The following is a 22,145-nucleotide window of genomic DNA, read 5'->3' as shown; positions in this document are numbered from 1 at the left end:
AATGAGAGTGGGGAGAGACAGAGGGGAGAATGATAGTGGGGGAGAGAGGGGAGAATGAGAGAGAGAGAGAGCGAGAGAGAGGGGCGTGTTAGAGAGGGGAGAGAGAGAGAGAAAGAGAGGGTGGGGAGAGAGGGGAGAATGAGAGTGGGGAGAGAGAGAGGGGAGAATGAGAGTGGGGAGAGAGAGAGGGGAGAATGAGAGTGGGGGAGAGAGGGGTGAATGAGAGTGGGGAGAGAGAGAGAGAGGGGGAGAGGGGGCAGAGAGAGAGAAAGAGAGAGAGAGAGAGAGAGAGAGAGAGAGAGGAGTTTTAGAGAGGGGAGAGAGAGAAAGAGAGAGAGAGAGGGGAGAATGCGAGTGGGGGGAGAGAGGGGAGAATGAGAGAGGGAGAGAGAGAGAGGGGGGAGAGAGGTGGGAGAGAGAGAGAGAGAAGAGAGGGGAGAATGAGAGTGAGGAGAGAGGGAGAGCGGGATAGAGGGGGGAGAGAGAGAAAGAGATTGTGCGTGTGTGAGAGGAAGGGAGAGAGAGTGTGTGTGAGAGAGAGAGAGAGAGGGGGAGAGGGAGAGGGAGAGAGAGAGAGAGAATCGAGACACGCGTTGGGGAGTCAATAAAACGCAAGGACCAGAATTAAGTGGAGTCCCCAGGATGCGCAGTCAGTCACCTTGTATTTCCTGGGACCTCTGGCCTCCTTCTTCCTGAGATCACATGTAACCTCTGTGGTATTTTCACTTTCACTCTGTTTGGCGTTGTATATGGTGAACGTTTCCTTTCCATAGAGGCAGCTGCGAAACCTGCAGTCTTGAGTTCAGGTCGGAAGTGTCCGCATCTTGAGTGACACTCTCTGGTCCTATGTGCTTGGGTATGACACTGGCGAGTATCATACGTTTATCGGAGGGTGGGGCCCAGGTGTGCCCAGCACCCCCTTCCCCCTTGCATGCAGTCCCTGACCGCAGACATAGGCTGGTGGCTGTAGGGAGTTCACACTGCCCCTGGAGGGGGTTGCTTGAATGTGTGATGCCGTTTGATGGCACTCCTGGTGAGAGGCATGGACCAATGTGTACTCCCCCCCCCGAACCGCCACCGTCCCCCCCCCCGTTAAGGGGTGGAGGGCGGTGAGTGATACCTCACGTGCGGCTCTGAGGGCTGGGGGGCTGCATTCCTGGACTCTTGTCCCCCCCACATCTTACGCCACAGGCCCTCTGACACAATGCGCCTCTTATGACCCCGTTCATGAAATGCACCGTGACGGCGTCTTATGATCTGGGCACGGCAGGATGTGTTTACACACCGTGCAGCCATCCTAACGAATGCATTCCCCCGCTGGCCTACTTAAAGTTCACTCGCTGCAGCCCCTCGGAGCAGCACAACTCCCCAGAACCTCCTACCGACGGGCTCAGCCCGGCTTCAGCACCCTCCAGGCCCCCCTCCAGCTCTGCCCATCCTTCTCTGACTCTCTGCGGCCGGTCTGTGCAGCATAGCAGCCTTAAGCCTCCTTTGCCTCTTCCAAGAGACCCCTCCACTGTGCGGCTGTTTCTCTCCCCGTGTCCTCTCCCTTCTGAGCCCCAGCCTTTTTAGAGCCTCTCCTGTTAGTCTTCCGGCCTCCTCTTTGGGACTCCTGTGACCTTTGCCCTTTTTTCAGAGCCTCCTCTGTTAGTCTTCTGTCCTACACTGTGTCCTCTGGCCTCCTCTTCCGGCCTCCTCTGAGCTCTGGCCCTTTTCAGGGCCTTTCCTCTGAGTCTTCCGGTCTCCACTGAGTCCTCTGGCCTCCTCATTTGGTCTCCTCTGAGCCCTGGCCTTTTTAGGGCCTCTCCTCTGAGTCTTCTGGTCCCCACCGAGTCCTCTGGCCTCCTCGTTAGGCCTCCTGTGATCCCTGACCTTTTTCTGAGCCTAGGCTGTGAGTCTTCTGTCCTTCACTGAGTCCTCTAGCCTCCTCTGAGCCCTGGTTTTTTTTAAGACCTGCTGCTGTGAGCCTCCTGGGCTCCACTGAGTCATCTGACCTCCACCGTGGACCTGCTGCTCCTCTTGAGTCTGGTCCAGGGTCTCCTTGGGACGCAGTATGAGGTTTGAGGGCCTTCTATCGGAGGTGGGCGGCTTCGGCCTGTTCCAGGCCAGGGTGCTCCTGATCTTCTGCGTCCCCCGGATCATCCTGCCCTGGCAGTTCCTGCTGCACAACTTCCTGGCGGGTGTGCCCCCGCACCGCTGCGCCCTCCCCGCCCAGGATGGGTTTGGGAACCTCACCGAGCAGGATCGGCTCCTCATCTCCATCCCCCGCGACCCGGGTGGGGCCTTCAGCTCCTGCAAGATGTATCGGGACCCACAGCTGCACCTGCTGGAGAACTCCACCCGCGGAGTGGGCAACGCCTCGGACCTGCAGAGCTGCCAGCACGGCTGGGTCTACGACCACTCCCAGTTCTCCTCCACCATTGCCACTGAGGTAGGAGCTCGCCGCCAGGCTCAAGGTGGGCACGGCTGGGGCCTGCGATGGGGGTGGGCACCGTGCTTGATCTGTGTGTGGTGTGGGAGGGCAGTAACAGATGGCTGTCATTCCAGGGAAGCGGGGTGGGTTGGATTTTCATTTTGAGGATTTCTAACACGCACCAGACAGATGCTCAACTATGTTTGGGTGCAGATGACCACTATCAGAGTAGAACATTTGCAATGTAGGAGTTGATAATATGTACTGTGGTAGGTCTATCTAAACAGAAACGTTTTCCCCCTTTTTCTGAACATATGATTCACAAGCTCTGCTCTCAAGAGGGAGTTGATTCCATATTTTCGGCCCAAACCACTCCGAATCTCCTATCTCCCCTAGAGACCAAGTTGGAACCTGGAACACAAATCAAGAATTTGTCTCCAGAGCGGAGATCTCGACTTAATACCGGACAATCTTCTCCACAAAATAATCTGGGGCAAGCCCCCTCAAGCACATGCCACTTTACATTGTATCCTGTCCTACACCATAAGCCAGTGGAGAGAGAGAGATCTCCGTAGCATGGGGACATGGTCCCACTTCCTGAGGTGTCCAGTCCCTCTGACTGCAGCATTCGGAGCCTCCTGCAGTCTGGTAACTTGCTAAGAGGCTGTTGCAGTAATCCAGGTGGGGGTTGGGCATTGCCCCCACCACCACTGCCTGATGATCCTTCCTTGGAATGAAAGGGAGTACATGCCTCAGTAACCACAGTTCATGCAATACTGCCTTCACCTTGGCCCCTACATGGGCTTCACTGCCAAGATTCTCATGCCATATGCAGCCCCCGTTTTTTTGGCATAGTGAAGTTGTTCCCCCAAAATCAAGGGGGGGGGGTAGCCTCTGTCTCTCTGTAGACATTTTACCCTCAGGGCCGAACAGTATCATCTCTGTCTTAGTTGCGTTCAGCTGCAGCTGATTGTATGCCATCCAGTTGTTGAGCTCGTCCATACACAGATTTATTTTCTCAAACGCGTGATCAATATGCTTTATCTCAATATAGATCTGAGTATCGTCAGCATAACAATGGAACCGCAGACCATGCCTCCTAAATATGTTAAACACCGGACGGAAACACAAAATAAAGATCAAAGGGGAAAGGGATGAGCCCTGTGGCACCCCACAGTCAAGGCACACCATTTCTGAGGTGAAACCCTAAAACACCACACGTTGCGTCCTATCCTTAAGGAAGGACCGAAACCACTTCACTACCTGTTACGAGGCCTTCCCCACATTCCTGATGCGTTGTAACATAATCCGATGAGCCACAGTATCAAAGGGTGCGGACAGGTCCAACATCAATAATACAGTGGACCCCCCCATTGTCCGCAGCCTCCACCGGGTCATCGCGCACTGCCAGGAGAGCTGTCTCCCTCCCGTATTTGGGGCGGTACCCAGATTGTAACTTGTCCAGCGAGCTTTCCCTGTCCACAAACGCCTGAAATTGTGCACAGGCTGCCTTCTCTAGAATCCCTGTTGGCCACGTCAAGTTGGCGACTGGGCGGTAATTCTTCAGCGTTTCCGGGTCCAAGTTAGATTTCTTTAGCCAAGGTTTCACTCATGCTCTTTTCAGGGCCTTTGGGAGCAGGCCCTCCTGCAATGACTTGGTCACACATGTTGTAATGAACGGTGTAATGTTAGCCGCCAGGCGCTTGCACATGAGAGGTCATGTGTGGGCTTCAGTTGGGAGACCAGGAAGAAGATTGTTTCCTCATCCACACGTTGGAAACAAAAGTCCTCTTCCCCCACCTGCTTCTCACAGTTTTCTTTTTCTCCTCCCACCAGCTCCCCCCTATCTCTTGGCAGCTTCTCTTAGCAAAATTCTTTTGAATTATTCCTCTTTTCCTTAAAAAACGATTACATTTATTTGCTTGGTCCTGTGAGGGCATCATCGAAGTACCAGTGCAGGCAGGACCAGCAAATCTAGAGACAACCTCTCTAAAGTGCCATTTAGGAAGTCTGGCGGTGCAGGAAGGAGGGCGATGTGTGCATTTCTGAGAGGATTTTTCAATATGTATTCAGATGAGGAGCACGAAAATGTGTGCACACAGCTGCTGCCCTGTATACAGATACAGGCTGCCCAGGCGTGCACTTAGGGCATCATCTGTGCACGGATAGGGTCTACTCGGGATACAGGCTGAGGCCCCCCATGTGCAGATCATTTAGAGGCTACCCTGTGTATAGGCAGATGTTCCGCATATACAGATGCTATAGCGGCTGCCTGTGTACAGACTTAGACGCCATGGGAACAGATGCTATAGCGGCTGCCTGTGTACAGACTTAGACGCCATGGGAACAGATGCTATAGCGGCTGCCTGTGTACAGACAGACTCCATGAGTACAGATGCCAAAGAGGCTGCCTGTGTACAGACTGAGACCCCATGGTTACAGATGCTATAGCGGCTGCCTGTGTACAGACAGACTCCATGGGTACAGATGCTATAGCGGCTGCCTGTGTACAGACAGACTCCATGGGTACAGATGCTATAGCGGCTGCCAGTGTACAGACTTAGACTCCATGGGTACAGATGCTATAGCGGCTGCCTGTGTACAGACAGACTCCATGGGTACAGATGCTATAGAGGCTGCCTGTGTACAGACTGAGACCCCATGGTTACAGATGCTATAGCGGCTGCCTGTGTACACACTGAGACTCCATGGTTACAGATGCTATAGCGGCTGCCTGTGTACACACTGAGACTCCATGGGTGCAGATGCCACAGAGGCTGCCTGTGTACAGACTGAGTCTCCATGGGTACAGATGCTATAGCGGCTGCCTGTGTACAGACTGACTCCATGGGTACAGAGGCTATAGCGGCCGCCTGTGTACAGACTTAGGGCCTCATTAGGACCCTGGCGGAGAGGGTATTACGCCAGCGTAGTGCATGGCGTACCTCTCCGCCATACTACGAGTTCCCGTAGCGCCATGGAGGTTTTCTCCGCCTGGTTTTACCAGCCGGAGAAAACCATGGCGCTACGGGACCTCGTTGTTAATTACGCCACCGTATTTTACGGTGGCGTAATTAACTCCTTCCCCACTCCCATTATACCCTATGGGGCAAAAATGGGAATGGGGAAGGGCAGAATGGGGATTGGGGATTTACCGCTCCGCCGAGGTCGGAATGGGGCGGTAAATCCGCCAACCCCCATGGCGCTATCGGCGGCTTTCCGCCATGCTTCGCGGTGCATTTAGCACCGCGAAGTCCGCCTGGGTCGTAATGAGGCCCTTAGACTCCATGGGTACAGATGCTATAGCGGCTGCCTGTGTACAGACAGACTCCATGGGTACAGATGCTATAGCGGCTGCCTGTGTACAGACAGACTCCATGGGCACAGATGCTATAGCAGCTGCCTGTGTACAGACTTAGACTCCATGGGTACAGATGCTATTGCGGCTGTCTGTTTACAGACTTAGACTCCATGGGTACAGATGCTATAGATCCTGCCTGTGTACAGACTGAGACTCCATGGGTACAGATGCTATAGAGCCTGCCTGTGTACAGACTGACACTCTATGGGTACAGATACTATAGTGGCTGCCTGTGTAAGAAAAGGCACCCTGTGCACACATAGAGGCTCCCCCATGTACAGATGCTATAGAGGCTGCCTGTGTACAAACTGAGGTACCATGGTTGCAGATGCTATACAGGCTGCCTGTGTAAGGAAATGCACCCCTGTGCTGAGATCGAGTCTCCCTCAGTACAGATACAATAGTGCCTGCATGTGTACAGTCTCCGACTCCATGGGTACAGATACTATAGAGCCTGCCTGTGTACAGAATGAGATTCCATGGGCACAGATACTGTAGAGCCTGCCTGTGTACATACTGAGACTCCATGGGTACAGATGCTATAGCGGCTGCCTGTGTACAGACAGACTCCATGGGTACAGATGCTATAGCGGCTGCCTGTGTACAGCAGACTCCATGGGTACAGATGCTATAGCGGCTGCCTGTGTACAGACTTAGACTCCATGGGTACAGATGCTATAGCGGCTGCCTGTGTACAGACAGACTCCATGGGTACAGATGCTATAGAGGCTGCCTGTGTACAGACTGAGACCCCATGGTTACAGATGCTATAGCGGCTGCCTGTGTACAGACTTAGACTCCATGGGTACAGATGCTATAGCGGCTGCCTGTGTACAGACTGACTCCATGGGTACAGAGGCTATAGCGGCTGCCTGTGTACAGACTTAGACTCCATGGGTACAGATGCTATAGCGGCTGCCTGTGTACAGACAGACTCCATGGGTACAGGTGCTATAGCGGCTGCTTGTGTACAGACAGACTCTATGGGTACAGATGCTATAGCAGCTGCCTGTGTACAGACTTGACTCCATGGGTACAGATGCTATAGCGGCTGTCTGTGTACAGACTTAGACTCCAGGGGTACAGATGCTATAGCGGCTGCCTGTGTACAGACAGACTTCATGGGTACAGATGCTGTAGAGGCTGCCTGTGTACAGACTGAGACTCCATGGGTACAGATGCTATAGAGCCTTCCTGTGTACAGACTGAGACTCCATGGGTACAGATGCTATAGAGCCTGCCTGTGTACAGACTGACACTCTATGGGTACAGATACTATAGTGGCTGCCTGTGTAAGAAAAGGCACCCCTGTGCACACATAGAGGCTCCCCCATGTACAGACGCTATAGAGGCTGCCTGTGTACAAACTGAGGTACCATGGTTGCAGATGCTATACAGGCTGCCTGTGTAAGGAAATGCACCCCTGTGCAGAGATCGAGTCTCCCTCAGTACAGACTCCATGGGTACAGATACTATAGAGCCTGCCTGTGTACAGAATGAGATTCCAGGGGCACAGATACTGTAGAGCCTGCCTGTGTACAGACTAAGATTCCATGGGTGCAGATACTGTAGAGGCAGCCTGTGTACAGAATGAGACTCCATGGGTACAGATGCTACAGAGACTGCCTGTGTACAGACTGAGACTGCATTGGTACAGATACTATAGAGGCTGCCTGTGTAAGGAAAGGCTCCCCCTGCACAGATAGAGGCTACATGCAAATACTCTGCTGTCCAAAGATGCATTGTTCGTTGTAAGGGCATGCAAGCTGCATGGCCACGTCATCATCATGAGCTGTTAGCCTGTGCTGGCTCATTAAATGCTTCTGGGATTCTGCATAAGCAGCTGAGGCTTGGAACCTGCAGCTTTCACAGCTTACTCGGAAGGCCCATGAAGTGCTTTTTATCTCTGTGTCGTCTGACCTCACATCATCAATGCCAAACAAACATTACACTGCATGCAAATAGTAATTAGAATTCAATGACTATTCAATTAGTAGCAGAGATGACTTAGCTTAAAACATTATAAAAAATGACGCACAGCATTGTGTTCAGACGCAGAGATGATTGCTAAGTCAGTGACTATATGACAGCTGGACTGAATCTTTCGTGGGACTCTGCTGTATTCTATAGGTTGCAGCACAAGAGGGGGAATGTGTATTAGAAATAGTCCAGCAACCCCTACAGTTGAGGGCTCTGCTATACTTTACATGCAAAGCATACACACACTGAATGATATACAGTTATGCCAAGGCATTGTGGTTGTCACAGAATTTTAAGAGATTGACAAATCTGATTCCCTGCCACCCTGTACAGCTGTACCCCTCCTCTGTGCCCCTCTGTATCACACCGCTCGCTGTATATGTGTTCTGTTGTTACCTCTTGTTAATATGGATTTCTGAACTCTGACCTGGTGGGCAGAGGTTCAGAAGGCCAGCCTAGTTTCTTGGAACAGGGTAACCTCTGGACAAGCCAGACCAATCAAGGTAGTTATGGCAGGTGGTCAAGACTAGGTCTCAGGAGGGGTGAGGGTGACTGAAGGACCTCAATGAGCACACAAAACAAGGACACTTAGAAATTACTCCAGACAGGTGTTCTATCAAAAATATAGAGACATTTATTACAAGGCCTTTGTAACTCAGACCATAGAAAAAGAATCACAGTAATACTAAGTAAGCCAACAGAACACTATCAATACAATGTATATAGAAGACCATTGGGGTCTAAAGGGTTAAATGCACGAAATATGTCTACAACCTAGAGGGGAAGGAAAAAGGCAGTGCAGGTAGTCTTTAGGCCCCTTCGACATCAACAATACACCTATCTAAGAGGCAGTCCAAGCCCAAAGAAGAGGGGAGTCTTGTGCTCAATAGTACATGAAATGCAAGCGCACACGGTTGTTCCAATGGGCAAAACAGGGTCTCTTCAGGGGTCTCTTGCAGCTCAGGAAGGTGAATGGGGCGAGGAAGAATAAGTTCCCACTATTCAGGGAAGACCTCCATTTGAAGGCAGACGCAGTTAAAGAGTGTGGGATGGAGTCGCTAGTTTGCACTAGCTGTGGAAAGGAGAGGGGCCCCCAGGGGCCACACATTTGTAAAAAGGGTGTGGAAAAGATGGAGGCAACCAGGTAAGTGAAATTCAGCTTTATTGCCTTCTTTCAAACAGCATACTATGAGACCCCCAACACATCAACATCCAGGGTCCAACTGACATAAATTAACCAAAAACAGTATCATGCAATAACATTCTAACAGCTATGACATGAATAGGAATCCAATATAGAACATCACAGTGTCATTGCAAGCACTGACATAAGCTGCAGATGTTGCTACAGCAACAAGTAAACATTAATATACATAACCTATATACAACACACCCCCCTCCCCTAAAAACAAAACTTCTTTGTTATCAGCTGCATACACATGAGAAAGTACAAGTCTATTTTCTTACTTTTGCAATTCTAGATAAACTCCAGACTTGACCACCCTCCACACACACAGCATTATTAAAAATTTGTACAACCCTCTCGGGTTCTGAGTATACTGGCTCTCCCTTCCTGGAGATAACCACCCTCCTTATTCTGACCCAATCTCCAATTCCAACAACTGTTCTCCTTTTTGGATGTCCCTCATTAGCTCTCTCCACCCACTTACTTTTACGAGCATCCATCTTCCTTTTTACAACATCCACTACTACATCTGTCGCTCTTGCCCTGCCTAACCAGGCTGGTGTCACATATGTATTTGCCTTTCGCCCTCTCATCAGTTCAAAAGGACTGATTTCTGTCTCTTTTCATGGGGCCATCCTTAGAGCATACAATCTATCTCTCACGGCCACCCTCCTATCACAGTTAGTCACATTGGCTCCACGTATAGCTTCCATAATGCTTCTGTTCACCCTTTCAACCATACCATTTGCTTGGGGATAGTACAAGGGCGTATTTTTGTGTTTGATACCACATTTTCCAAGATATTCCAAAAACATTTTCCCAACAAATTGTGGGCCATTATCAGTGAGAATGCTACTGGGTAATCCTTCCCTCTCAAAAACATCCTCCAGGAATCCTATTATGCTTTGACACATAACTTCCCTCAAGATCTTAAACTCCGTCCACCTCGAAAAAGTATCAACCAACACCAGAATGAACCTACCTCTACCTGCACCCATATCCAACGGACCCAAAATGTCCATTGATAAATCTTGCCACACTCCCGCTGGGGTACTAATTCTCCCCATTGGTTGGGACATGGCAATGAGATTTTTCCCAGAAAACACACACTCAGGACATGCAGCTACAGCTTTCTCAATCTCCCGATCAATCCCTGGCCACCAGTAATCAGCTTTAACGACCTCTTTGGTATTACACATACCAATATGACCTTGGTGAGCGCGACTTATTAATTTCCCTCTCAAACACCCCGGAACAACCAATCTGTCCCACCGGTACAACAACTCTCCTCTCAATGACAGCTCATTCCTCACCTCCCACATTGACCTTTCCTCCCCTGATAACAATATTTTCTCCGGCCATCCACTTTCAACAAAAGATATGATTTGTTTCCACATATCATTTGACTTAAATACTCAAATCCACTCCTCTTTCTGTATGATACCTTCAACAGTGTCAAAAACCATCTCATTTTCAGCAAACATACTTTTATCGCTGCCACTGACATCATCTTCAAGTTTCACCCTTGAGGCATGATCAGCTTGAACATTCTCTTTGCCAGCAACAACTTCAATAACAAATTTGTGGCATTGTAATCTGGTCACCCAGCCTGCTACTCTCCTCGAAACTTTACCTAGACCTTTATTTTCACAAATTGACTTAAGTGGCCTATGATCGGTTCTTAGAATAAATTCTTGGCCCCAAACAACATTTTTCATTTTTTCTATGCCCCAATGGCACGCCAACGCTTCTTTCTCCAACACTGAATAGTTTAACTCTGCACCCCTCAGCACGCGTGATGCATGCATCACTACCATCTCTGTGCCATCGACATCTGGCTGCAACATCACTACCCCTAAACCCGTGTCACTTGGATCCACAGACAAGATTGTTTTCTTTCTCGTATCAAACATTGATAGAGGTTTTGCCATGTCAATCTTTTTTTTCATTTCCTGAAATTCCTTCTCACATTCATTTGTCCAAATAAATTCAACACCTTTCCTTAATAGTGCCCTTAAACTGGTTATCTGGTCTGTATAATTCTCGACAAAGCGATGATAAAATTCTATGGTACCCAAAAAAGATCTTAATTCTGCCTTGTTCTTTGGTGAATGCGTTTTCAAAATAGATTCTACCAAGTTCCTTTTTGGTCTGAGACCTTGTTCAGAAATTTCATGACCTAGGTACTCCACTGTCTGAGTCATGAAAACACATTTTTCACCCCTTAAAGTTATCCCTCTTGACTTAAATATATCCAAAACCATCTCAAGTCTAGACCTTAACTCCTTCTCATTCTTCCCACAAATCAGGACATCGTCCTGAAAGCACCACACTCCATCCACTTCCTTCAACAATTTGTCCAGGACCTTCTGAAAAACAGAGGAAGCAGACACCAAACCAAAAGGCATGCGCTTAAATTGATATATGCCTTCATAGGTGATAGAAGCAGTCAATTTACGCAACTCAACATCCAAACCTATCTGATGATACGCACTCGCCATGTCAAGCTTAGCAAAATATTTTGCACTTCCAATCCTACTTACTAGCTCACCCATATTAGGAAGGGTATGGCGATCTGCCACTACACACCGGTTTAGTTCTCGTCGATCAATGCATACCCTCAAATCACGATTTCCCTTTTTTACCACAACTACAGGAGATATCCACTCCACTGCTTTGGCTGGTTCAATGATTCCTTGCTTCTCCAATTTTACCAATTCATCCCGCACAGCCTTCCGCATTGACAACGGCAACGGCCTGAGTTTTCATGCAACAGGATTACTCCCTTCCTTTATTACAATCTTGTGAACCATTCCCTTGAGACAACCAACTTCATCGCAAAACACTTCAGGATACTTTGTCACAAATTCACACTTGGTTGTGTTCTCAGCAGGTTCTGGAGAATGAATCACATTCAGTACTTGTTCTTCACTATTGGGGTCTAACTTAATTTTCAGTCCCCTCTGTTCCCTCCAACCCAACAATGTTTCACCTCTTTTGGTGACATAAATTCTTCCACACATCATCCTCCCTTTAAATTTAAATTTAGCATCACAACATCCCAGAATTTCTATCTTGTCTCCATTATATCCCCCTTGTATTTTATCAGATGGAAGCAAACTTTTAATATCACCTCCAACCACATTTTCATAAACCATTTTTGACATCAATGTAATTTTGGAACATGAGTCAGCGAGCATTTTAACAAGATGGCCATTTACTTCTACCCATGCTGCAGGATGTTCACACTCATCAGATCCTACACATTTTACCATATGCACAGTTACTATTTCGTTCTCTGAACCATCAATTTCTTCAGATGAGGGATCATCATATTCCTCTATGAGAAGAGTTCCTTTACCCCCTGCGCCTATTCGATAGTTTTTACTGCAGTTCTCAAAGTGACCCAATATTTTGCATATATTACAATTAGCTCACCTCCCAGGACATATGGGAGATGTAGACAAATGTTGTGCACTTCCACAACGAAAGCATAACCTATCCTCCCTTTTTACGTTGAATTGTGAATTATCTTTTTGGCTGCGTTTATTACCCTGTTCAGATCCCCCTCCCTTAAATTGGGTATTTTCGCATCGCCCATTTGGTCTACTTTTTTGTTTCTTCTTTTCCTTGGGGTAAGCACCCTTTTTATCACCCACCCTTAACACCTCGGTTCCTGCTACTGATTTACTCTCCTTTACAGACAATTTTGCTACACATTGCAGTATATGTTCAATCCTCTTAGCAATGCTAATGACCTCCTCCAAACTAGGATCGTCTTTTAACCAAACCTCCTCACGTATCTTGTCATTCGAACAATGGATCATGAACTGATCCCTTATATGTTCTTCTAACCTATTTCCAAATTTGCAATGTAGGGATAAATGTCTCAAAGCAGTTATATAGTCTTCGACAGATTCTCCTTCATGTTCGCATCTCATGCCAAAGTGATATCTCTCCAGTACTGTGCTGGTTTTAGCTTCAAAATGTTTATCAAGTTTCATCAAAGCAATGTCAAAATCATTGGCTCCTTCTTCAATGTTCAATTCACTAACATCAGGTAATGTGTCATAAATTCTCTGACCTTCATAGCCCAAAAAATGCATTAGCATGGCAACCTTACGCTCAACAGACATGCCAGTACCACACGTAGCCTTAACATAATGTAGAAAACCTTTTTTCCAGGGTGCCCACTTTATTCTCGGTGGGCCTGGTGATGGCATGAACACTTGAGGACCTGGAACTCCAGATAAGGCCATTTTCCTTGGTTCTAAGGGTGGACTGAGCAATAATAATAGCTTTGGCTGAAATATAACGTTTGCACCAGTATTTAGCAACTCACACAAACCAGAGATTTGAGCCTTCCAAGAAAATGCAGTTTGTGGCTACTTTTGATGAATGGAGTATGCAGCCAAACTCCAGCACCCAATTATCAGTGATAATTTGCCAGGGAATCGTCCATCCAATATTACAGTGCACTAAGGAAGTCGTGAGGTCCCAATTCCTCACCTGGGAGCTTCACTGGTCACACCTGATGAATTGCCTTCCCACGGGGGGCCCTAGGCAAGATCTGGCAGCATTTCACGGGCAATCCACTTAAGAAATACTAACATCCGATTTCCAGCGCCACAGCCGCGTTCATTTAATCTGGAATCACGTGTCCTACAACAGGAAGAGGGAAGAGCCCGTTGTGCTTCGCGTCGAGGAATTATGCTGAATGAGCGGGACTCACTCCACTCCTCACACTGGCGCCTGGGATCGCCACTGCCTACGGCAGCTCCCCCACACTGCCGCTTTACAGGAGCGACCCCTCCCACTGACATTGCTCCGGGCACTCCGTTCGCGGCCGCAATGGAGCGGATGCGGATTCTTCTGTGCCCGCTGGCCTGGTGGCTCCTGATTGGAGCAGTTCCGGAGGCCAATGCGTGACCGCCGGGGCCGATCCCAGCAGCGGGAGCTTCGGGTGCCGGCTCTGTGCACCGCGCACACAGCAGACTGCAACAGTCCCGGGCTGTGCTGTGCGCAGCAATGGAGCCGCCACCAGGCCGCGTCGCACTCTTCGCCTCCTGGATGTCTGCGGCGGGGAAACAAAACACGCCGGGAACACTCTTTGCCCCCCTGCAGGGAGATGATTGCTTCAACTGCGAAGCGGCGGTAGGGGGTCTGAAACCTCACTGCTGGATTACCATCGGAGGGGTTCCTTATCTCCATCCCATCCTCGTCGCCATTGTGGAAAAGATGGAGGCAACCAGGTAAGTGAAATTCAGCTTTATTGCCTTCTTTCAAACAGCATACTATGAGACCCCCAACACATCAACATCCAGGGTCCAACTGACATAAGTTAACCAACAACAGTATCATGCAATAACATTCTAACAGCTATGACATGAATAGGAATCCAATATAGAACATCACAGTGTCATTGCAAGCACTGACATAAGCTGCAGATGTTGCTACAGCAACAAGTAAACATTAATATACATAACCTATATACAACAAAGGGGCCCTTGCACCAGGGACCTCCGGTTAGGGTTTGAAGTACTCAGCGGTCCCAGACGCAGGCAGACCCAAACTTCACCAGTCCAGTCCACTTCGTTTGCAGGTTCGAATGCGGCAGAAAGGAGGGCTATGCGGCTTTCAGTTTCTGAGATACAGCAATGATTCCCAAACGGGACAGTGGGAATTTCTCCGCTCCCGGTGGATGAAACGACCCAGTTTCACTGCAGCAGGCTTCATGAGCTAGAGGGTCACAAATGCTAGAGTGTTTGCAAAAGACGTTTCCGCGGCAGGTCAACACGGTAACCGCATATGCTCTGGTCCTGGCGCGCTCATCTTACTTTAGACCTGGGAATGCCAAGTGTACGAAATTCGGTGTGAGGGTGCTGCGGACACAGGGCTAGCAGTATACCAAGAGCAAAGCAACTAAGTAAGCTGGTCAGCCCACTGCTCGGCCCAGGTACACTTCCGAGAAAGCTTACTTGCAGGTTTTGATGAAGGTGTCGAGACTAGTTGGTCCCACTATTCCAATGGGTCGAAGAGTCTTCACAGACCTTCTAGGATGATCAGATGTAGAGGGATCCCACGGGATGACAGTAGGCTCAGGGTGCCAAACCTTCCATCGTATCACCAGTGATTCCTTGACTCAGCTTCGTAGTTTCAGGATACTTGGATCCCTTCCTTCATTTAGTGAGAACTCAGGAGCTCGACATGGTATGGGTGTTTTTGGCCTCCTCTTATCCAAAGTTCCCTTTGCGCCAAAACGAAGAGGACCCAATGGGAGATCTGCTCACAGACACACACTCCATACGTGGACCAATCACGGACCACGGTGGTCCCAGTGATTCATGGCACTCCAGACTCTCTTTTACACAGGATGTGTATTGGAGTCAGACGTTCCAGCCCACATCCTGGAGGTACACACACAGGGCATGAGGAAACCTGCGAAAGCATTGCGTTTTGGGGTAAAATTCATGACCAAATAGGGACTGACCCGGGTTGACTCGACCTGGGGAAGGTGAAGGGGCAGGATGGCCAAAGGACAGGACAAAGAACCTCGTGGCATGGCCATTTTGGAGCCAGGCCACCTATTCGTGCCAAATCGTGGTTAACGTGGTTAATATGTCAGGAAAGAGTTAAAAATAATGCGAAAAGATAGCTGCCACCAGGCCTCCTCTTATCCAAAGTTCCCTTTGCGCCAAAACGAAGAGGACCCAATGGGAGATCTGCTCACAGACACACACTCCATACGTGGACCAATCACGGACCACGGTGGTCCCAGTGATTCATGGCACTCCAGACTCTCTTTTACACAGGATGTGTATTGGAGTCAGACGTTCCAGCCCACATCCTGGAGGTACACACACAGGGCATGAGGAAACCTGCGAAAGCATTGCGTTTTGGGGTAAAATTCATGACCAAATAGGGACTGACCCGGGTTGACTCGACCTGGGGAAGGTGAAGGGGCAGGATGGCCAAAGGACAGGACAAAGAACCTCGTGGCATGGCCATTTTGGAGCCAGGCCACCTATTCGTGCCAAATCGTGGTTAACGTGGTTAATATGTCAGGAAAGAGTTAAAAATAATGCGAAAAGATAGCTGCCACCAGTCCTGTCCATGACACATCTGCACAGTTCATAAAAAGTCCATTGCAGTTTTGAGGGCCTTTGGAAATGACTAAGAGACCCAAGTGTGCTGTATGGTAACATACATTGCACACTTGTTACATGTTGCAGAAAAGTTGCAACATGAGGAAAAGGACTAAGGGAAACTAAGTCTCCCAGTACTGACTGCCTTAAGGGCATGTCAGTTCCCCATAAAAAGTGAGCGAAAGCCCAGAGGAGAGCAGCTGAAGGCTGTGCTTCTCTGGCAAAGTCAGTCAAGGGTGTCTAAACAGCAGCAAAATGTTTGGGGGTGTACACATGGATGGAAAATTGCATACAATTATGAAATCTTTCCTAACACCTCTGAAAAGTGCTCTGTTATGCATCTGTACTGGTGTATACCTCTGTAAAGCACTCTGTTGCTCCTCGAAGATAGGTACGCCCTCATTAAATACCAATAAATACCATAATAATATTAATATTGAATTAATTGATGTTATTATAACATTCCTTGCACTGCACCGTACAAACTGTACAGCCGGCCAGCCAGTGCCTGAACTGCTATTGGTAATTGGTCACGTGGCCTGGGATTTAATTAGATTTGCACCAGCTTTGCTGCATCACCTCCAATATAAGCTGTGAAACGAGAGTCTTGGATGGACCCCGACTATGACTCAGGGAAATTTAATGGCACCCACATAGTTACGCCGACCCACCCAGCAAAGCAGGGCGACCAAATGGAATTACTGTTATCGCCACTTGGTCCAGCTGAATTACCCCCACATTACAAGTGCTGGTAGGCAGTGTTCGTCCACATTAATTGGAGTGTGCATTTAATTGGGCGGGAAGGTGTTGGAGGTAAATCCTCCTCCTCTCCGCCAAACTTGTAGTTGGGCGGTACGGTAATGCGGCAGTAACGGAATCACTGTTGCATTTTTACCACACCGCCCAACATGTGATGAGGCCGATATTGGCTTTCCCACCACATTAGGATCGGACCATTACAGCAAGATGTAGGTGCCCTTCTCATTTCATCAAGAGGCCACAGATGAGACTCAATGAATATGTTTTGTCAAAACGAATAGCCCTGATTATGTAAATATGCAAACATCTGATGAATAGCCCTGATTATGTAAATATGCAAACATGTGACGAATAGCCCAGATTATGTAAATATGCAAACATGTGACGAATAGCCCTGATTATGTAAATATGCAAACACCTGACGAATAGCCCTGATTATGTAAATATGCAAACACCTGACGAATAGCCCTGATTATGTAAATATGCAAACATCTGATGAATAGCCCTGATTATGTAAATATGCAAACATGTGAGAGCCCTCTACTGAGAATGGACGCAGCCGGGTACCTTTTCTTGGAATGGCGCCCACTGAAGCCCCAATTATCTGCGATGGCAGGTAAGGGTATGATAGTAAGACAGTGCCACTTCTAATAGGGAGTGAATGATAAGGCCAGGCGACTGCAAGAACAACAGGCCATGGCAATGGCAACAGTTTGGGCTTTTCTGTTGGCATGGGAAAGGCACTTTCCAGAGACTGTCGTTGTGGCATCAACTGGCCATTGATGGCAGCAGGTACAACATTGTTTGAGTACCTGGGCACATAATATCAGTGCCTGGCAAATGCCTGATACTTATACACAAGCCAAAACCGTTGGCTTTGCCAATGCTGGTTTTTAACAGGACTTCAGTGAAGGACACACATAGTGCTTATACATTGAGTGGCTGAAGGCCGACCTGGTTAAGATCTTTGTATACAACAAAACACAACTGATCAAGACCAAGAAGTAGCAGACCTCAACAAATTCTGCACACTTGTGCCCATATATATCATTCATGTAAATGCAGGCTTCATGTGGTAAAGTACTTATATTGCTTATTGTACGCCCTGTCAGTCTCTTGGTGTGACACTAATTCAACAACAATACAGTCGTACACACATGTTTCGGCCGGACTGTGCAAGCCGATTCACTCTGGCTCTCAGGTGGCTTCAGCCTTCTTCAGGACAACAATGGGTACTTCAATGAGCCCCATGTGTTACGCCTTGATGTGTTGATTTGCTTATCTATAATTAAAACAGATGTTTGTATTACCACAAATATGTCCAGTGTCCCCACTTGTCAATTCTTGTATAGAATGAATCTGCTCATATTATTTCTGCGTCAAAATGAATTGTAAGAGCCCCCTGCCTACCTCCAGTGGCGATTCCGGTGGCAGCTTCAGGGTAATGGCAGAATTCTTATTTCAGAACTCTATCAGTGTAGTTAGGACCATCTATTAATGACTGGGTGAAGAAAAAGCAACAATTACTATTCTATACCCTCTAGGTCCTTTAATGCTCGTTTGCATTGCATTTTAATAATGAAAAAAGTGAACTTAGTGTGTCAAAGAAGGGTTCTTCCTTTCCCTTCTGGCCACTGCCGGTTATTAGGTGTGGGCAGGGCACTTAGAACATCCAAAGAACCACTTCCCTTACAAGATAGGATTCTCGTGGTTACACTCAGTATTGGTAAGAGCTGCGTTGAGCCTGTTCACACAATGTTTTCCTGCTCACACGTTGCAGTTTGTTTCATAGCTGGTTGGTGACATCTGCTGTGATTTTTTCTTCCGAATTCACCACATATAAATTGGCTATGTCAGGGGCAAATGTAGCACCCATGCTCACCCCCTTCTTTTGTTTGTACAGTTGATTTCTAAAGAGAAATCAAATTGTCATCGCCAGTCTTACACTTTCTTGGTTAAATCCTGTGGGAGACTTTTCTGGTGGTACTCATCTTTCCAGGACACGTTTCATCACTTCCAAACTTGCCACTTGTGGGATGGAGGTGTACAGTGCTCCTACATCCATTGTAACAGATCTTCCTATTACATCAGTAGTGCATTTACAAATAGAATTAAGTCATTAACTCTCAGAAGAGTGCTTTAAAAAAAACCTGGGAGGCACTTTGAGAGCAAAGTTTAATGGTAAGGCTTAATTAAAGCAAGCTCAAGCAGTTCTCATGAGGAGGTATTTTGGGCGGGGCAGGGACTGGGTGGGAATGGCCATAGGAATTAGCAGGGTGTTGTAATGTGAGTTTCTGCCCCAGAGCTCCATGTTCCATATTTGTGGAATGTGATGGTGACATCACTGGTGGAATGTGTGGGGCTGTGGGGTTCTGCAGGTGACCGTTGGGCTATAGGAGAGAGAATGTGTCAGCGGGGTGTGGGGCAAGCCCAGTGTTCCTCCTTCTTGTCCTGTTATTGTGTTCCCCACCATCCTTGTCTATCTGTGAAGGTACAGGACCTGGACAATAAAGATGAAGTAACTTACCTGGAGTCCACGAGCTTCACTTTACCACACAGGGCCAGTCATGGAAAGTCAATGGGGGGGAAATAACCGAACACCTATAAGCTTTGTGCACTTCCTCATATGCGCTTTCTCCCGATCTGTACCACCTAATAGTATAGGCCAAACTGAAAAGGCCAGTAGAGATGCTGGTGAAGGAGACTAATGATATGAGAAACACCCCTGAGCCCCTCCTGTCAACAAAGCAAAGTAAAAACTAGGACTAGACTAGTGTCATTGAAATCGAATGGATAATGTTCGTGTGTGTGTGTGTATGTGAGAACCAATAACATTTGCTAGTGTAGTTCACCCCCTCCCCCCTTTCCAAACCAGAACCACTACCCCAAATGTAAATGTGGTGTCACGTGTACCATGAGAGACCGGGGTCACGTGACAGGGGTGGGGACAAGAATAAAGGAATCACCGGAACTGCGTCAGCAGGTCAGCCTGCGCTTATGCACCCTACCCGCGTGCTGTGTCGTCAGTTGCTGTGCTGTATGTCTGGAGGCCTGCGCGGGCCTGTGAGTGCTGACCGGCCTCCCTTACCACCGGAGGTCGGCCTGAGATCATATCAGAACAGTAAACACCTCCATGGTGTGAAATGGTTGTGTGTGAGCAATGAAAGCGTGTGCTAAAATTGTGCGGACTGTGTAACTGCAACACACAGTTCTAATCCTTGTGTTGCCACTTGGTCAGAAACCACTTGATCTTCTTTAAGCCACTCTACATTTTAGAGGCTGAATTTCATAGTTTGCCGAAGCTTGGCACAGTTATCAGCAAACAAGCCCAGTGTTAGTGTTCAATAGAAAGCAGACACTTGTGTTGGTGGAGTAGCTACAAGGTAGCCCGTATGGCGCCCATGCGACACACTTCTTAAAGTGGCAGCCCTCTTTGCCAACACAGAAGACCTGGCACTATGGCACAGGGGAGTGTCCACGGGCTGTGGAACACTTGCGTCCCCTGCACACTCGGGAGATTGTCAATGACAAACAATAGGCAAATACCATTCATACAAGAATATTTAGAATAACAAATTACTTAAAAGACTGTTCTAGGTCAATACTTTAAGACAACAGTAGTAGTCGTTGTGGGTAAGTTAAGTTAATTATGGGGTAGCTTCTATATCAAAGAACCTATTATAGGGTAGTTAAATTGCAGAAAACGTTAAAGTTTAACACATTTTTTTAGTGTAATTCAGTAAGGCAGAGCAAACAACAATATTCCAACTGAAGCTACAAAGTTACAATATTAATTTCATATTGATAACATGTGTTCAGGGGTAATAATTCTTAAAAACTCAACGCGTTTCGGAAAATAGAATTTCCTTCATCAGGAGTAATCATTTGTAGAACTATTCATAACCATCTTTGGTCCAGAATTCTGATATCTGCAAAAAAATGGTAATCTCTTAGTTTGCATGTCTTGAACTGGTACATTTGCATAATTGACAATAAGTAGAATTAAGCTGAAGATAACTGACATTCAACTGAAACAGTGCATTAAGATCCCCCGACTTAGGACACCTATATTATTGTTCCTTATTAGTAGGAACAACTAAAAGTGACTAAAAGCGATACATAAAGGAACCTACTCCTCAGAGAGAGGTACGTTTTTTCATTTTCTGGGCACCTCGTTGATTGCTGAAATCTTGAAACGATATACTTATACAAGTTTGGGATATTTACAGGTAATTTTCTACTCAAGGATATAAAACCGGGACCCTCACGCAGTACCTTAGTGGGGCACACATGCCAGGTATAGTTATCTGACAAAATTGAGTTCCACTTTAGGAACAATCAAGTCCTCTACATAACTGTAATTGCTGTAGGAGAACAAACTGGTGATGGGAACCCTTCTCCATTCCTGAAAATCAACCTTCCTTCCAGTTGCAATTGGCATACCCTGAAATTGTATATTGATCCACAATTTGAAGAAAACCCCAAACCTTCGCGGGGCAGCAGTACACGTGTACCCGAACCCCCTTTTATATATATTATATAAACTCCGGCAATTAATTTAACATTTTTCTGCACAAGGCCATGCCCGAATTGGGTGAAAGGGGAAACCTGGCCTGTGTGGATGATGTTCTACTTAAAAGCTCAACCGTGGAGGAACACGTATCGGAAATCCGCTATGTTCTGACCCATATGAAGGAAGCCAGAGCTAAACTGTCCTTCCGGAAGACGCAGTGGTGTAAGACACGCGTGAACTTTCTAGGGCATGCAATCACCCCCGAAGGTCTCAGTCCTCAGGCGAAAAAGGTGGAAGCCTTATTCAAAGTAAAAGACCCCACGACTCTGTGTGTACTAAGAAGCCTTCTTGGACTTACGAATTACAGTAGGAAGTTCATAGAGGACTACGCAGAGGTCACAAGACCCTTGAAGGCCGGGGTCAAGTGAGAGCGGGGTCTAGAACAATCTGAGGCAGTGAAACAACTGAAGAGAAACCTCTCACAAGCGCCTTGTTTAGCTTACACCGTCAAAAACAAGGACAACTTCCTGGAGACAGGGTTCTCAAATACTTGCATTATACCAGAAGCATGACAAGGTCAACAGGGTCATCTCCTATGCGATTAAGGCTCTATCCTCTGCGGAGGAAAAATTCAACGATTATGAGAAGGCACCCCTGGCAACAATGTGGGCATTGAAAAATGACTGACCGTTTATCCAGTGGGAGCATATCATTGTCGAGACTCCTCGCCAGCTTCTGTCCATGCAAGGCTTTCCTGTGGAGGTCAGATATGGCCATAACAAGAAGAG

General features: G+C 47.7%; 1 protein-coding gene across 2 annotated transcripts in view; it reads left to right on the top strand.

Annotated features, from left to right (window-relative positions):
• Positions 1-1,307: 1,307 nt before the first annotated feature.
• Positions 1,308-22,145, top strand: part of LOC138468352 (solute carrier family 22 member 7-like) — a 291,137-nt gene continuing 270,299 nt past the window's right edge. The window contains exon 1 of one of the 2 annotated variants that reach the window (XM_069608872.1): positions 1,308-2,431. In XM_069608872.1, the coding sequence (XP_069464973.1) occupies positions 2,054-2,431 (378 nt within the window). In that variant the 5' untranslated portion in view covers positions 1,308-2,053. The remainder of the gene's footprint in view (positions 2,432-22,145) is intronic. The other variant, XM_069608873.1, reaches the window with a different exon arrangement.

Source organism: Ambystoma mexicanum, chromosome 4q, assembly GCF_040938575.1.
Source record: "Ambystoma mexicanum isolate Mex_15411 chromosome 4q, UKY_AmexF1_1, whole genome shotgun sequence".
Lineage (NCBI taxonomy): Eukaryota > Metazoa > Chordata > Amphibia > Caudata > Ambystomatidae > Ambystoma > Ambystoma mexicanum.
Note: the sequence above shows the minus strand (reverse complement) of the source record. Positions and strands in the feature narration are given on the sequence as shown.